The sequence below is a fragment of the Panthera uncia genome, chromosome E3 (assembly GCF_023721935.1).
Source record: "Panthera uncia isolate 11264 chromosome E3, Puncia_PCG_1.0, whole genome shotgun sequence".
In the NCBI taxonomy this organism is placed as follows: Eukaryota; Metazoa; Chordata; class Mammalia; order Carnivora; family Felidae; genus Panthera; species Panthera uncia.
Window position 1 is genome coordinate 13,420,159 of NC_064815.1, and position 18,566 is coordinate 13,438,724.

Consider the following 18,566-nt stretch of genomic DNA (forward strand, 5'->3'; position numbering starts at 1 on the left):
GGAGGGAAATTGGGGCGGAACCCTCCACCCCCATTTTATTGTGGGGGAAACTGGCATCTGGAGAGAGGGAGTGACTTGCCCAAGGTCAGTCAGCTGGGGTGCAAACCCAGGTTTCCTGATTCGGTGCAAGACTCTTTCCACTCTATAGCTGGCATCTCTGAGCCATGCCCACCAACAGGCAAGTTATTTGAGGTCCTTCGTCTGGCTGTTGGGTCACCAGGTGTTTCCTTGGACATGCTGTCAGGAAGATAAAAACCATACAGAAGCATTGGGCCACTGACAGATTATTTGAGACAACTTTAGAGAACAATGTAAGATAGGTAGATAGGTAGCTATAGATAGATGATAGATGAGATAGATAGATAGATAGATAGATAGATAGATGATAGATAGATAAGATGATAGATAGAAAAAATATATTGTATATACACACCGCACTCTACATTTTCCAAATTGCTGCCATTATTTTTTCAAAATAGTTTAATAGTTTGCAGAAAGAGGTACTCAAGCCAAAGTCTTTGTTCCCCTAACACACCTTGCTGAGGGCTGGTCAACAAAGGCCTCTGTGGAAGTGAGGGATCCTTGGTCAGAGTTCCTGCAGTTTCCTTTTCTATCAATGTTTTAAGTACAAGGAAGACCAAGAAACAGAGCTTTCAGCATACGTAATCTCCGGGCAACACTTTGCAAATTTATTCAGGAAGAAAGATTTTTCCACATCATTGTGCCATCGTCCATGTATTCCACTCTCCGTTCATCTGGGAAGCATTCGTTGAGCACCAGCTGTGTGTCAGGCTCTCTGCTGGGTGTCAGCAGCACAGTAGGGAGCCCTACAGATGCCGCTGCCGCTAAATAAGTGATTGAAAGCATGATGTGATCTAGAGATAACCAGTCTCTGAGTTAGTCGGCGGAGCCTTCTTACAAGAAAGAAAAAGTCATCAGAAGTCTTCAGGGCCCCTCTTTCTCTCTGCAGACCATAGTTTGAGGCTGAAGGAGGAAATGCAGCAATGCTCTCTTGACCCGGATTTCTGGGGCATTCCTCGAGTGGGGCGGGGGGGGGGGGAAGGACAGGGGCTAGATGGTAGCGGGGTGGGTTTCTTCCAGAAGGCCAAAGGCACAGTCTCCGTGCTTGAACAGACCACATAATCACCAAGATTTGAACAGAGACAGATCCCCATAGAGAGAGAGGTGACTGGTTTTACAGCTCAGTTCTGAGGCCTGAGTCTTGCTTCTTAGAGTTTATCATCCTGCAGGCATCCTTTCCAGCCCTCAGGGAGATGCAGTTCTGCCAGCACACTGCCCCCAGCTTGACCCTGCCTGGCTCTTCTAGATGAGAAAAGCTGAGATCTTCTAAAAGAACTTAAATTAAGAAAGAATTTTTAAAAAGAAATTAAATAAGAAAATCCAAAGAAACCTAAACACAGTCCGTGTTGGCCATGGCTAATTGTCTGCTGGTATGCCAAGGATCCCTCTTGACATTTCTGAGACTTCTCACTCATCTGTTCCTCTTCTAAGGAAGGGTAGGACCATAATGGCCTTCTTGGGGAATCAATAGAAGGCCAGTGGAATTGATAACCCTCCTTGCATGAGTGATGCTATGCTCACGTGGCTTCAGATGCTATCAACCCAAAAAGGAGAGGCCCATCCTCTCCCACCTTCTAGGGTAAAATTCAGGGGTATTTCCTAGGGGGATCTGCCTGGAAGACAAAATCTAGAATGGCAGGTTCTGTTTGGACCATGTGGCTGTTTGAAGCATGAGACCTCACCAGCACAACAGGTGGGGAAGAGCTTTGAAAGCTGGGGCTTTGAAAGCTGGTAAGGGAACCTCCAGGGATGCCCAAAGGCAGGGAAGGCCAGATGGGGTCGATGTTCCCAGGAGAGACCTAAAAGGAGGCAAGTGCCTGCCTTCTTGGCACCCACATACCATCGTGGAGCTCTCAGACCTTGAAGGGACCTAACACAGTTCAATCCATACTGCAGCTCAAAATGGACAGAGGCCAATGTGAGGGACCCATAGGATCAGTGGGAACAGTTTCATTGCTTTGCTATAGAGGGTAGTCTCTGACTCAAGGACAAGTATAAATTGGAAAAAAGCAAAGAGGCTCATCCTTAGTCAAGTCTTCGTTCATTGACTGGTTCATTCACTCAACAAATAGTTGTGGACAGCCTGCGGTGTGCCAAGCATTATTCTTGGCACTGGAAATACCATAGTGAAGAAACAGGCAAGGACCCTCCCTACCTGGAGAGAGGCAATAAGTAAACAAGACAATGTCTGATAATAAGTAAGTGCAATGAAGATGATTAAAAGGGTGCCAATGTATGACTTGTAGGTCCAGAGAGGGATGTACAGGCACTTCCCTTAGGAAGAGGTGACATTTGAGCTTTCTCTGAACACAGGAAATAACACCAGCAGTGCCTGGGACAGCACAGGACAGGCTGACATCAGGCAGGACAAGACAAAGCAGAGTGGGTGGGACATGGCAGGAGATGGCCCACCGTCTAGAAAACAGCTCCATTGACATCTTGTGCCCACTGCAGTCTGGCTACACTTCCTCGAGTGTGTTGCTTATACTCCCCGCTTCCCATTCCCACACCACAACACATACAACACAAGAGTAAGTGGCAACTTCATAGGGACACTTTGCCCATCTCAAAGGAGCATCCTAAAAGAAGGAATTCTTGTGGGAGGTATTTGGCAAAGAGGCGTGAGCCCAGCAATGAGAAACCCTACCAGTCAGCGCCCATTAGGAGCTAAACCTACAGCATGGGTGGCAATTGGCCGAACTCCAGCAAATCAGTCAGTACTCACTGAACCTCCCCTCTTTACAATCTGACCCAGCTCTGGCTTCTGCCAGGCAAACTCTGGCCTTCTTGGCTATCCAGTAACAAACCAGCCATCAGGCTTTCCCCCCAGTCAGAGGGGCTGAGGTGAATTAAAAGCAGTGTGGTCAAGTGAAGATCACTAACCCACTGTACAACCTTGGGCAAGTCACTGTATCTTCCTGAACCCCAGTTTTCTCATATGTCAAACCATGGAGGGTGAGGACTCCAGCTCCCCTGCCTTTGGGTGGTGAGAATTGCAGGGGACAATAGGCTGAAGGACCCTGAGGAGGTGAGAACATCATACAGCTGTGAGATGTTGTCATTAGCCCACATTCTGACGTTCCCTGGAAAAGATTGCCCCAAACTGTGGTCAGTAAACTGCAATTAATGTCCCCCCCACAGAAAAAAAGAAATTTCAGACTCACCAGAATAGAATATTTGTTTGTTTTAAGGCTGCCCTTACAGACTTGACTTTAAGCTTTGGGTTTTGTTTCTTATAGTTTGTTAACTAGATACATGCTGTAAACGTCCTTGGAGAGAGCCTGTGGCTGACGAAGACCCAAATTCTAGTCTGTGGGTGGATTTATGAGCATCCCTTCAAAGCCTAGATTGCACCAGGGGATGTGGGGTGGACAGTGGTCAGCTCCTTTCATCAGGCAGCCATCTGATGTCCCCACATGCCACTCTACCTTCTTGGGAGCTGAGTGGTGGTGCACCTGTTCTCCTTTTTAAAGAAAGGAGCCTCCTAGCCACAGGGGTCGCTGTTGGATGGTTTTCTCTGGGACGCCCTACCCCATGACTAGTTCTATTGCATTTTGCATGGTAAGAAGTTGTTTCCAATTCAGTTCATCTCAAAGCCAAAGAAAACTGAACACACACACACACGCACATACACACATACCACTGTATGGCAATCCTTACAGAAATTCATGTTTCATTTCTTTTCTTAGGCAATCTCCACCAAATGTTCTCTCCTGAAGACAACATACAATGTGAAATGAAAGCCAGGGGTAGTATGCCACAATGCACCTGCTAAAAAACTCAGCACAGGGCTCTTTCTAACTCTGCCCATGAGATGTCATCGGCTTCCCACTAACTGGCAGGTGTGGGTCGTGTCTCCTTCTTATGCCATGTTAATGTGTTTGCTTTCCATTTGGCAGAGAGACAAGCGAGACACCTCCAACTTCGACAAAGAGTTCACCAGACAGCCTGTGGAACTCACGCCTACTGATAAACTCTTCATCATGAACTTGGACCAAAATGAATTTGCTGGCTTCTCCTATACTAACCCAGAGTTTGTCATTAATGTGTAGGTGAATGCAGACTCCATTGTCAAGCCTGAAGTGTTAAGACTTCAGGCTAAGTGTATGTATCAATTTTAGTCTTCCAGGATCCATGGTGCATTTGCTGGCATTCAACATGTGGAGGGCTTGTCCTAGAGGGCTTTTCTTTGTATGTGTAGCTTGCTAGTTTGTTTTCTACATTTGAAAATGTTTAGTTTAGAGTAAGCGCTTTATCCAATTATAGAGGTACAATTTTCCAAACTTCCAGAAACTCATCAAATGAACAGACGATGTCAAAACTACTGTGTCTGATACCAAAACGCTTCAGTATTTGTAATTTTTAAAGTCAGAGGCTGATGTTCCCAGTAAATGTTTTTACAGTTATTCTACCCTATCTTCTTTGAATGCTAAGCATGACTGGTATTTTTAAAAATTGTGAGTGAGCTTTGCAGTTACCGTGAACTATTGTCTCTTGGAGGAAATTTTTTGTTTAAGAATTGATATAATTAAACTGAGTTAATATATGCAAACTCTCTTGTTAACATGTCTGCTTTTAAATAGGTCCTGGTACAGGGGTTATAAACTGAGAGCCATAAGCTGAGGCAGCCGGTGGATGAGCTTTGTTTCACAGGCACACAATTTTATTTCATTGAAATCATTGTCAACATTTAAAAATGGGATACTTTATATAAATTTTGATTCACTTATATAAATAAGATTCACTTGAAAAAAAAATTGGAAGACTAATAGCCCTCGGCCTGGTTTCCACGTGGAAATAATTCCACCGAACTGAGAAATGGCTGTCTCCTTTAAAACAGTGTGGGCTCTGGGGCGCCTGGGTGGCTCAGTCAGTTGAGCGTCTGACTCTTGATTTCAGCTCAGGTCATGATCTGAGGGTCATGGGATCAAGCCCCACGTTGGGCTCTGTGCTGAGTGTAGATCCTACTTAAGGTTTTCTCTCTCTCTCCCTCTGCCGCCTCCCCCACTTACGTGCACTCTCTCTCTTAAAAAAAAAAAAAGTTATAAAAGCAGTCGGATTCTCACTCCACCAAAGTCTCCACTATGCCCTGTTGTGTCACATTCTCCATCCACTTACCTGGCTGCTGTAAATTTGAGGTCGAGACTTCTGCCATTTGCAAATCTCACACTTAATGGACTCAATAATTTTCCTGTGCCCAGAATCAGAGTATCCACTCAGTGATCCAATCAGTGTGGCTTGGTGTATGAAATCCTCGGGCACAAAGTACTTAACAAAAATTTCATCCCAGCTACGACAAAAGCAAGGAGGTCGCTGTCAGTACAGAAGGAACACTTCTCTGCGGTCAATGAGGATGTCACTATTTGTCAAACGACTTACCTTTTCCTATTTTCTAATTCAGCATCTGCAACAACAACAACAAAAAAAGTGTATGCCCTTTTCTCCACAACCCTACTTCCCCAGGGAGGCCAGGAGAGGAAAGGAAAATAAAATATGCCATATGTTTGGCATGAAAAGGAGCCCCAGTCTCTGAGATCAGAGTGGCACATTAATGAATCACTGGGTGTCAGCCTAATATCTTCTTCTCTGAATGAAATCATGCTTCTATTTTCCTTTTGAAAGATGTACTAATCCAATCTATAGCACATGCCTTTGTCGCTGCTAATGCTAGTGGGTAGCAGAAAAGAGCAAACCTGTCACACCAAGTACATTATGATTCCACAAAATTTATTCATCTCCTGCCTCCTTGGAAAACGCCCAGTAAATGGAGCATCGGGCAGATGCAGTGAATCCATTGATCCTAGTACGTTCTTTGCAGAATTCTAGAAACTCTGCCAGTTAACATTGGGGAAAGCCAACTTAAACGTAAGGAAGAAACTGTGTGTTCTATGCATCACATGGAGAAAACAAAAATAACCAGATTTCTATAGATGTTTGATGACATGTTCCATTTAAGATGGTATTAGAGAAGAGCTTGCTGTTGTACTTCTGAGCCCTCCCCTCATCTTTTCTCCCTCTGCTGGATACAAACCCACCTTTCACTTCATAGTTATTGAGCAGCTCCTTTGAGCCAGGCACAATTCTGGGTGCTGAGGATATAGAGACCAACAAGACATCCCAGAACTTTCCACTCACAAGGACAAGAAGATGCAGAAGCCCCAGCCTCTTCTCTTCCTAGCATCATGTCCAGTGAGAAAGAGTGGGAGCAGTTTACTCTGATTGACTCAGCATGGTCACATGCACAGTCCTAAACCAAGGACTAGGTCTGGGGTAGAGCGGGGAGTTGGGGGAAGTAGTTTGATTGGCCAGACCTACATTGCATTAGTTATCTATTGCTGTATAACAAGTTACTCCAAAACTTTGAGGCAACAAATATGTATTGCTTCTCAATCACTACAGGCAGGAAAGCTGGGTGTGGCTTACCTGGCGTAATACCTTTCATGAGGTTGCAGTCAAGCTGATGGCCAGGGTTGCAGTTAACATATGAAGGATCAACGAAGGGGAGATGGGATTCACTTTAAAGCTTACTCACATGGTTGTTGGAAGCTTCAGTTCCTCACCAGACAGACATCTCCATAGGACTGTCTGCACATGGCAAGTGGCTTCCCCCAGTGACCAGTATGGAAGCCACCTAATCTCAGAAGTGACCAATTTTGTATCTACTACCCAGTCCCGCAATGGAGCTACTCATGAACTTAGGGAGCATTAGAGAAATTAGATAGATGGGAAAGAAATTGCCAGAAAACTACCTGGGCTTCCCCATGGTTATGGACCACCAGAAGTCAGTCTTCTTATTTGTCTCTTCAATCTCAACATAAAAAGACATGGTGCCAGAGTTCAGGCTTGTCAACTGAATACCAGTGCCAACTGGGGAGCTGATGGTACAGGCTTTTTAAACCAATGAGGACAACATTTTGAAATCTTCAGATGTTATTTCTGCTGTGGTTCTTTTTCTAACCTCATACACAAACAGATGCTGGAAAAATCAGAGAGGAATGCAAAGCAAGATAAATAGGAACCAAATCTGGGACACTCAATCCAGTGCCATCTATCAATATCTGGCTGTAAAAGCCCTAAAGCCAAATATCTCAGGTCCTGTCTTTGCTGGTTTTGATCTGAAATTGCTTTGACCCACATGGAATTCTGCTGTTTATCATTTCCTAGACCTGCAGCGCTGGCTCCAAAAGTGAATCCTGACTTCTGAAAGCAATAAAAGTTTGAATTCTAGAGCCCTTGCCCAATGATTGAACCACAGTCTCTCCACTATGGATTTTGTCCCCTAAGTGCAACTCTCCCTGGCATATAGCCTGCCCAAATTAGGCCAGATGTCAGGTTAAGATTAAAATGGTATTTGGACAAGAGACACGACAACATCCAATTCTGTTTCAACCGGTCACTCTCCCCCACAAGGTCCAAGAGGGAATAAATACAAAAAGGACAGTGCCTAGCAAATAAAACGTTGATTACTATTTGAAGATTGGACTGCATATCCCAATGTGGGATCTTAATTCTAACGTGAGCTGTATTGCATAGAGAATTCCTAGATGTCATGTGGGTTGTATTACATATCTATCGCTGTTAACAGATTACTCCAAAACTTACCATCTTAAAACAACACATTTCTTGGCTCACAGTCTCTGTGGATTGGGAATCCAGGCAGTTTAGCTGGGTCCTCTGATTCAGGCTCCCTTACAAGCTGCAATCAAGGTGTTGGCTCAGGCTGTCACTGTCTGTGGTCTCATCTGAAGGTTCAACTAGGGAAGAATCCACTTCTAAGCTCACTCACATGGTTGCTGGCAGGATTCAGTTGCCTGTGAGGAATTTGACTGACAGCTTCAATTCCTCAGTGGTTCCTGGCTGGAGGCTGCCCTCAGTTCCTTACCATATGCACTCTTCCAAAATGTCATCTTGCTTTATCAAAGTATACCAGCTAAAAAGACAGTATAGCGATAATACCTCTAAGCTGGAAGTTCCATTCAAGTTACTGGGTCCAGCCCACGCTTAAGGAGAAGAGACTATACAAGGCATAAATAGGCAAGGCAGAGACTTAGTGAGAGCCATGTGAGAACCTGCCTACCACGTGGATGGAAAAGGTTTCCTCTAAGAGACATAATACAGGGTGGAGTATGGGAGAGAAAAGGGGTCTTAGCACTGTGTCTAATGCATGTGCACGATCTTGATGGATCAGATCAACCCTCCCCCTTGAGGTAAAGTGGAGGATGGGAGGAGGCACTATGGTCATCCTTCCCCTGACCGAGAGTTTCCGAGCTGCTGTGGGTAAGCAGACTGACATCATGTATCCAAATGGAAACGACTTATTCCTGGGATCAAAAGACTCAGGCCCCTTGTGAATGGAACAGAAATCATCATTTATGTAAGCCCACAAGAACTAAAGGCCCTTAGTCTCAAAATAGAGGAGTTTTCCTTGAGCCCCTAAACATGAGCAGCATCAGATTCACATCACTGCCCTAGTTAAGCAGCAGAAGGCCAAAAGCAACCATGGCAACTTTAGTGGAGGAGCCCCTGAAGGTATCTGACCCCAAGATTATCCTCGAGAAGTGCCACTGGTTGTAAGTAGACAGAACCCAGAGGAGGGCTTACAGGGGAAGAAGGGGGAAAGGGGAAAATATTTAAAAATATTATTAAGGGAGAGGAAACTGATTGAAGAAAGGCACAAGCAGAAAAGGCCTCCAGATCCCATCCTCTATCATCTCCTGCCTCAAACCTGGGCTTGAGGGTGATTTGCTCTCATGCTACAAAGGCTGAAGCTATGTCAAACAGTCCATGACTGCAGAGAGAAATTATTAGAGCTGAAAATGAATGCATATCTTTCACTCATTCATTCCTTCGATAAATCCGTCTTTAGGACCAATGACTGATCCAGATGGGAACAAAACATGGGCCCTATTCTCATGCAGCTGATGTTCCAGGAGGGATTCATGTTAAACAGTGAATAACATGATTGCAGATGGCAGCAAGTGCTATGAAAAAAAATAAAGACTGGCAGGGATGGGATGGTTGGATTGTCAGCTATTTAACCCAAATGCTCAAGAAAGGCCTCCGTGAGAAGGTGCTAGTTTGATCTGAGTGACAAGGAGACAGAGCAAAGCATTGCAGACAGAGGGGACAGCGAAGGCCAGAGCGTGAGGCCTGGCCTGCTGAAGACCAGCATGGGGAGAATAGTAAGAACCGGGCAAAGTGGTGGAGACAAAGCCAGAGAGGAAGGCAGGGGACAGATCTGGTAGGCATTTGTCAACCTTGGTGAGAAGCTTGACTTTGTTCTAAGTCCAGTGAGAATCCTGTGGACACCATATTCATTCCCTCTGCTGTGGCTGTAACAAATGATCACAAACTGGCTTAACACAACACACATTTGTTATCTTACAGTTCTGGAGGCCTGAAGTCTAAAATCAGTCTTACTGATCAAGGTGTGAGAAGAACAGATTCCTTCTGGAGGCTCTAGGGGAGAATCTGTTTCCTTGTCTTTTTCACTTTCTAGAGGCTACTGCATTTCCTTAGCTTATGGCCTCTTGTCACCTTCAAAACACATCACTCCAGGGCGCCTAGGTGGCTCAGTCAGTTGAGCATCTGACTTCAGCTTAGGTCATGATCTTGTGGTTCGTGAGTTTAAGCCCTGCATTGGGCTCTGTGCTGACAACTCAGAGCCTAGAGCCTGCTTTGGATTCTGTCTGTCTGTCTGTCTGTCTCTCTCTCTCTGTCTCTCTGCCCCTCCCCCACTCATGCTCTGTCTCTGTCTCTCTCAAAAATAAATAAACATTAAAAACAAAAAACAAAAAACACATCACTCCAACCTCTGTGTGTGTTGTCATGTCTCCTTTTCTGTCTGTGACTGTCCCCAGTGTGATTACTTTGGACCCACCTGGATAACCCAGGAGAATATTCCCAACTCACAATGCTTAACACATCCTCAAAGTCCCTTTTGCCATGTGAGGGAACGTGCTCACAGGTCTGAGGGATTGGAACATGGACATCTCTGAAGGGCCCTTATTCTGTCTTTCTACAGAGACTCTCAACAAAGGGATAACATCTGATCTACCTTAGAGAACACGAGTGCACGAGTTGGGGGAAGAGAAGGAAGATCAACAGAGACCATTCCAATAGAGCAGTGAGCAAGCAGAGGTGCACTTGACCTTGACTGCCATCCCTGAAGAGATAAGAGGAAAAAGTGATTGATTCTCCGACTATCCAACCAAACTGGTTCTACTGATTCCCAGTAGGGTGCTTTTTCAGCCATCCCAGGATCAGACTTTGTAGGAACCGCCAGGGTCTGTATGACTGTTCTGAAAGGAAGAGGCCAGGACTGGAATGGAGGAGAAGGATAAGACTAAGGCTCTGGTCTGATGTAGTAAGTCAAAGAATGACCGCCCTGAGATTTCCAGTCCTAACCCTGGACTTTGTAAAGGTCACCTTTTCTAGCTTTTACCCTTGGGGAAAAGGGTCTTTGCAGGTGTGAGTACACTGAGGATCTTCAGATGAAGAGGTTACCCTGTGTTACCAGCGTGGGCCACAACACCATCACTGCTATCTTTATCAGAGAGAGGCAAAGGGAGCCAACACAGGCACACAAAGGGGGAGCTGGGGTGCAGATGTGGCCACAAGCCAAGGAATACTGCCAGCTGCCAGCGGCTGGAAGGGGTGAGGAGCAGAGTCTCCCTTTGAGCCTTTGAGCTTCCAGAGAGGGCGCAGCCCTACCCACGGCTTGATTTTAGCCTTCTGGCCTCCAGAACTGCCTATCTCTATTGTTTTAAGAGGATAATTCTATCGGGATAAATTTCTACTGTTTTAAGCCATCCAGGTTGTAGTCATCTGTTACAGCAACCCCAAGAAATTGATACACCTAGCGTGGACAAGATTGTAGCCTACAGTCTGACCCAGATGCCAGTAAATCGACCAAACTGGATTCTGGAAGCACACCTTCCAATGTGGGGCGCCCCAGGCAAGCACAGGCAGGGGTGAAATCTCACTGCTAATTGTCCGGGGAACAAGATGAAAAGAAACTAAGAAGGCCGCCCTAGCAGCCAGAGGACCCGGATGACTTTAAGCCCCTTCCCCATTCGCGCTGTCCCCACCAGCAGGAACCAGGAGCAAGGACCCCCCACCTCTGTGGGCGTAGCCCTCGTGCAGGGCCCCTGAAGACAGCTGTTGCTCTGTATGGTTCAGGCCCGGGGACCGCTCACCTCCCCCTCAAAGTACACCCACCTGGGGCTGGCTCCAACTCCTTTATGTCTAATGCAGCAGAGAGTGGTGGAAAGCTACAGAGAATGGACAAAACTCACAGACCATCTGTTCATCTTCTGTGTTTTGTGAATTTATTTTCAAATGTTAAGCATTTGATAGCAGTTGTCAGGCATTATCTCCAAAGCTACCATTTGGGTAAAGATATCCTCTTAAATATCCAGGAGAATCACTCAGAGATCAGTGATTCTCCAGGGTTTGGAAGAAAGGGTGAGTCGTATTTTGAAACAACATCTTCAAATATTATTACATAATTGTAGGACCAGAAAAGGGAAATAAGGTGTCTTGTTTCTATAATACAGATTTCAGGAAGAAAAGCCAGACCAAGTCTTGCTGAAAGGACGGTGTAGGAAATGGAGAAATTTCTCAATCGAGAATCACAGGCTCTGGGATGAAGGCCTATGGATACCTCCTGGCCTTGGTGAGATTTTTATGTTTATCAAAAAGGGACACAGGGGACACCTGGGTGGCTGAGTCGGTTAAGCATCTGATTCTTGATTTCGGCTCAGGTCATGATCTCACGGTTCATGAGTTCAAGCCCTGCATCGGGTTCTGTGCTGACAGCATGGAGCCTGCTTAGGATTCTCTCTCTCTCTCTCTCTCTCTCTCTCTCTCTCTCTCTCTCTCTCCCTGCCCTGCTCATGCTCTCCCTCCTCTCTCTCTCTCTTTCTCTCTCTCTCAAAATAAGTAAGTTAACATTTAAAAAAAAAAAAAGACACAGGTTTAAAAAAGAAAGGTGGGTAATGCATTCAGCATAGGGGTGTGTCATCTTCATTTGATTCTAGGCACATTTGGGAAGTGAGTACAGCCATCTAGGAAGGGGTGTCAAAGATGAGCAGAATGGACCAACTTCTGTGGGTAGCTTTGTTCCTCCATGCCCTACAGCACAGAGCTGAGTTGGGAGGTCACACTCACTTCAAGTGCAATGGTTTCTGATAGGAGCTTCTATTCTGAGTAGGACTGTCCTCGGGTATCAGAGATGAGTCTGGTGACGTTGAGGGCAATGGGGAAATTAGGCAGTTAATTCCCTAAGTTATGACCTTAGACATCCATGACTAAGCCCTCTTGGCCAACATGACCATGACAACTGAATATCGACACTTTTGGACCATGTTCCCATCTCACTGATACAACTGCAGAAAACTTTACCTAGGTTAGAATAAAGGGGTTATTCTAGAGAAAAGTGGAATGGTGAGCTCATAACCTTGGGAACTTCCTTAGCCATGACTTCCCATCCTTAAGGTGAGGGACAACACTAATACTTCTCCCTTAGGATTGTTGTGGTGATCAAATAAGACAGTGCCTGAAATATGGTATGTTTTGTATATGTGTTAGCTATTATTTTCCTTATTACAGGAGCCAGGCAGATAAGCCAAGTGCATGAAGCATTCCAGGGGGGAAAATCACAAGTGTTGTGAGCCAAGAGTTCTTGACCAGAAAAGTACCTTGTCCTGTCTGATGTGAGCAACCACTGTGGTGTCCTCTCCCAGAGACAATGTGCGGGAATACAGGCCAGTAATGCCATATTTTCCCATTCCTCCAGAAAAGCTGGAAGTCTGGATTTTTATGTAAAACACCCTGATTTTATTTTTATTTTTTTATTTTTTAAAACATCCTGATTTTAAAATATGGGCCACGAATTCTAATTTTTTGAACCTCTAGGCTATGTAGATAAAATATGCCCATTCGATACTTATTTCAAGCAGGCCACAAGCTTGAAACCTCTAATGTACAAGATCAATGGGCACATATTTTCAGCCCTTTTAAAAGAATGATGAGGGTATTTGGGGGGCCTTTTATTTGCAGAACTCATTAACTGGACGCTATTATAATAACGTATTATAGTAATGTAAATACTATAGTAATTTAACATTTACAGCGTGTCAAGCCCTATCCTGGGGCTTTACCGTAATAACTCACTTGACCCTCACAACAATCCTACAAGGTAGGGACTATTAGTTTTGCCATTTTACAGAGGAGGAAGCTGAAAGCTCAGAGGTTAAGGAACTTGCCCTAGATAAGACAGCAGGTGGAAGAGCCGGATTTTGAATGCGGGCTGCCTTTAAAAATTTGTGATGAGGGAAAAAAAGAAAAAAGAATTGTGATGAGGGGCACCTGGGTGGCTCAGTCGGTTAAACGTCCAACTCTTGGTTTTGACTCAGGTCATGATCTCACAGTTCGTGGGATCGAGCCCCGCGTCGGGATCTGCGCTGACAGCCGCAGAGCCTGCTTGGGGTTCTCTCTCTCCCTCTCTCTCTGCCCCTCCCCCGCTCACTCCCTCTATCTCTCTCAAAATAAATAAACATTAAAAAAAAATTTTGTGATGAATCACATAAAATTTTTCTAAAGCCCACACACAATGTCGGCATGGCCAGAGCTGTCACCAAAATGTGCATTGCTGAGGGATGTTGAGATTAGCAAGACCGCAGGAGGACCCAAGCAATGGGAACTCAGCAAAGCCTTAGCATGTTCCCAGAGTTGCTGGTGTCTACCAGAAGTCAGTGCTTGGCCACTGAGCCATGTTTCCATTTGATGTGGCACCACATTAAATGCATAGTTGATGGCCAGCCTTCATAGAGCATGTACCATGTTCCAGTCGCTCCTCTAAACACTCTACAAATATTAATTTACTTAATTCCAAAGAGACAGATACTAATTTCCATCATCCCCATTTTATGTGGAAACTGAGTCACAAAGAGATGGAGCCTTTTGTCCAAGTCCACCCAGCCACAAAAGAGGATAGGTTCCTAAGTCTAAGTCTTAACTGCACTCTGTTCATAAATCTTCGATAATATCCATCACCTCTAGTTACATCCACTACCAAAATGCCCATGCGCAAGAAAGGACAGAGCAATGGGAGAGACTTCTCTCTTTTTTTTAGTGTTTATTTATTTATTCTGAGAGGGGGGAGGAGCAGAGAGAGAGGAAGAGAGAGTCCACACTTGCAGCACAGAACCCAACTTGGGGCTCAATCCCATGAACCATGAGATCATGACCTGAGCTGAAATCAGGAGTCAGATGCTTAACCAACTGAGCCATCCAGGTGCCCCTCAAAGGGAGAGATTTCTAATTGAACTACTCACAAAACTGAACATTTTGGGGGAAATGCAGTTTGCTTCATAATGATGACAACAACTAGCTTTTATTGAGTTTTCACTAGGTTCTCACCAAGGCTAAGTCCACATTAGCCTCATATAAACTGCAGGAGCTGGATGTTATCATTCGACCCATTTTCATGGACGGACGATAAAGCAGAATCTGGAGGTTCCAAGGAACTTGAATAAGGTCAAACAGCTGGTAAGTGATCAAATGAGGGCTTGAATGCAGATCTTTCAGACCCTACTGCCTGCGTGCTTAAGCCCCACGTTAAATGTTCAGGAGTTTGTTTCTTCCAGAACAACTTCTGCTGAAAAAGATGAAATCAATGGAAACAGTATTAGTATCACTATTGCTAATCAGCCATGGAATAACTTCCAGGGAATTTCCAAAAAGAAGTCCACAGAGCCGGGCAGTGCCTAAGGGGTCAAGGTTTAGGACAGAGGCTCACTAGGGATGAGCCCCAGCCCTCAGACACCCCGCAGCCTAAAACAAGAGGACCATCTGCCCTCCCTTTCCCTCTGGCTAAATGTGAAGAGTGTCCTTCCGCCTTGTTCCCTCCTGGAGGGCAATTCCTGACTGGGGATTGCACTTGTATGTGCTTTTAGGTTTACAAGTGGCAAAAACCACCTCAAAGTGGAGTCATTAAAAGAAAAAAAGAGAGACATGATCTCTTTGTTTCGGTAACCAAATAAGCCTTGGGTTGTCTGGCTTCAGGTACAAACGGATCCAGGGACTCATACAATATCAGAAAGCTGTCCCTCTCTACCTTCATCTAATTTTCTCTGTAGTTCATTTTCTTGGTTGCCCCTGGAAGCTCCAGTCACTATCCCCAGAGCTTAGCAATACGAGTGGAAGGAGAATTTCTTTTTTTCCAATGGTCCCCATGAAAGTGTTAGGATGGAGTTTTTCTGGCTTGGTTTGAATATCCATCTCTAATTCAATTATCCTCACCAGGGAGATAAATATCAGATTTTTCAAGCCTGGGTCACATGTTTGCCCTTGGAGCAGTGTGGAGATAAGAGGCAGTCTCCTTGGATTACATGGGAGATAGGTGGTTTTCCAGAAGAAAATGGTCTTTTAATTTTTAAAAGAGTGAGGGGAATGGGTTCTAGGAGATGCCAACAACAGGTGTCCTCTATAAGCTCATATTCTAAAGTCACCTTCTAGATGCTAAGATTATAGGCACAGATCCATCTAGTCCCTAATGTGCTTACATATTCACTCTTAGTGGAAGGTTCTCAATACCTCTGAGGCCTATGAGAAAGTCCATAAACGTCTTTGCTAGCATAGGTACTGGACATTTTTCCCTTCTGGAAAAAAAGAGCACACCAATATTCCTTGCGATACAGTGCATCCCTCATTTTCCGTCACTTCGGTTCAGGTGGGGCTAACCCACCGAGGCTTCAAGCATGAAGATGTGACCTAAGTCCACTGTATACCTCTGGCCTCAAGATCAGTTCTGAGATGATTATGGGATTTGATTCTTACCAGAGTCATCGTGTCCTGGGTGTTAAAAAAAAAAAAAAAAAAAAAAGCCTACAGGAGGGAAAAAAAAGCTCTTTTTTTTCTTTTTTCTTTTTTCTTTTTTTTTTACTAGGGTTGGTGAGAGGGTAGGCTGTTGGCTAGGAGATTGCTAGAGGCCGTCTTGTCACAAGGATAGGGCTGGTCTGAAAATGATGCCAGATAGAGGAAACCAGAACTGGGAGATCGAGTTTGAGCCCCTGGACCCGGACATACACTATTAGAGACAATCAATCACATTATTTTTTTTCTTAAATTAAGCCCATTTGAAGTGGATTTCTTTGTCACTTACAACTAAAAATGCCTGACTGCTACCATCTAGATTCAAACACCAGTCTTGTCACTTTTATAAACCTTGTCATTTTGGGTAAATCGACGAACCCCTCTGATTCTTGGCTGCTTTCTCCGTGGAGTGGAGATCACCTCCGTGGCAGGGTTTCCAGGATAGTAACTGAGGTTATAGCTGATTAGTACCGAGCACAATTCTGGCAACGCCATGGGCACTTCATACAGGTATGTTTTACTGGCATTGGGAGAGCAGGAAAACGAAAGCCAAAGGAAGCAGGATCAAAACCAAACTTGGATGACTGTTGGAGCCAAGAAAACATTAGATGTAAACGAGCTGTCTGGACACAGATAACAGGGAGGGTAGGGAACAACTGGAGAGTAAGTGCCCGCTGCGACAACATTCAAGCTTGAAAATTCAAAATCTCTCAAACAAATTGAGGACGAGGGCTGCCAGTTCACAAACCTTGAAAAGCAACTGAAACATGAATGTTCCAGGGAGACCCCAGCTGTGAGCCAGGAAGTGCAGTCGTTCGGTTCAACATGTTCCCACGGATAAAAGCTCTAGGGAAGGAAGCTCCATGATGCCTCCATCAACAGCCTGCCTCTCCCAAAGCAAGAGAATCAAAGGGCCTTTGAGTCCAGGCTTTCCTTAATTTCAAAACCGAACATGACCACTCTTTATTTTTAACCTTCCCTTCCCCTAGTCTATGCCTTCAAGCAGCTTTTCTGGGGAGAGAGTGTTTGCGCCCACACTGGCAAATCTGAGTCCCTGGCCACGCGCCGGCTGCGACGGGGCTGTTGCCATGACCACCCACCCCAGCACCTGGAACCCAGCCTTTAGAGGGGCTCACTTGAGAGCCGCATGAACGGTAAGAAGCGTGGAATTCAAGTCCCCAAGGGACCTGGCTGAGGGCAAAGGGACCCTCACGCTTGTCCCCTGCTCTGGAAGGAGTGTGCCTCTGCCCGGTTGGAGTGCCTGTGACAGTAGAGATAGTGAATCTCCCGTGTGGCCGATGCTCGTTGTGCTTCTGCTGTTATCACATCCGCTTCCTGGAGAGGCCAGCAAACTCGCCTAGAGTCTCCAGGCTAATGGTGGCAGAGCCAGAATTTGAACCTCGGTGGGTACAAACCTAGCGCTCCAACATAATAACCATAATGCCTACCGGGAGAGAGAGCTGACGTGAATGTTTGGAGCCACTTGACAACTGTATTTATTTCTGCTGATGATTAAAGAATCAAGGCGCCTGGGTGGCTTAGTGGGTTGAGTGACCGACTCTTGATTTTGGCTCAGGTCATGCTTCCAGAGTCATGGGATCAAGCTCCACATCAGGCTCTGCACTAAGTGTGGAGCCTGCTTCAGATTCTCTCTCTCCCGCTACCCTTCTCCATTGCTCTTGTACACATGCTCTCTCTCTCTCTCTCTAAAATAAAAATTAAAAAAGAAAAAGAATCATCTGATCCATACCCCAGTTTTCTCTCATTATGGCTAGTTTGGTGGTCTTAACCATGTCCACAAATTATTTGACTCATCACCCACCCAAAGGTAGAGACTAACCCCCTCCCTTTGAGTTTGGGCTGCTTCTCACAAATAGAATGTGGCAGAAGTAATGCCTTGTGATTCCCAAGGCTAGGTTAGAAAAAGCTACAGAGTGTCCACCTGGCTTCATGTCCTGGGATGCCCGCTCTTGGGCCCCACCTGCCATGCTGTCAGGAAGCCCGGCCACGCAGAGGCCACGTGTGGGTGCTCCCTCAAAGAATCCTGCTGAGGTCCCAGCCCACGGCCAGCATCGACACGTGAGTGGGGAAGCCCCTGGGATGAATCGAGCCCCAGCCACCAACTAACTGCAACCAGGAAAGGACTCTGAACGGCACAACACAGCTGGTCCCAGGTCAGTTCCCAGAACCGTGAGAGGTAATAATAAACGGCTGGTGTGAGCAACAGTTAGGGTGAATTAGTTCCTGTAAAAAATTATGAGTCTTTGGGCCCTGGCAAAAAATAAATAAATAAAATAGCAATGAGCTGTTTGACTTGTATGATTTTGCTCCAAACTGAATAGATTCCAATCCTACAAAATCTCGTCTGGGCCGCTCTCTGCCTGCTTCTTTCACAGCGCTTTTATTAATTAATTGTGATGATGATGATGGTGGGGGGGTGGTGATTTGTGCTAGTGTTTCTTGAGAGCTTTGTGTGTGCCACATGGAGAGTTAAGGGCTTCATCTTTCTTTCTTTCTTTCCTTCTTTCTTCCTTTCTTCTTTCCTTTCTTTCTCCTTTCTTCTTTCTTTCTTTCTTTCTTTCTTTCTTTCTTTCTTTCTTTCTTTC

General features: G+C 45.3%; 1 protein-coding gene across 1 annotated transcript in view; it reads left to right on the forward strand.

The window, feature by feature from the left end:
* PRKCB (protein kinase C beta) overlaps positions 1 to 9,794 on the forward strand; it is a 331,104-nt gene extending 321,310 nt beyond the window's left edge. The window contains exon 17 of the mRNA XM_049638440.1: positions 3,981 to 9,794. Within this exon, the coding sequence (XP_049494397.1) occupies positions 3,981 to 4,133 (153 nt within the window). The 3' untranslated portion in view covers positions 4,134 to 9,794. The remainder of the gene's footprint in view (positions 1 to 3,980) is intronic.
* The last annotated feature ends 8,772 nt before the right edge of the window (positions 9,795 to 18,566 follow it).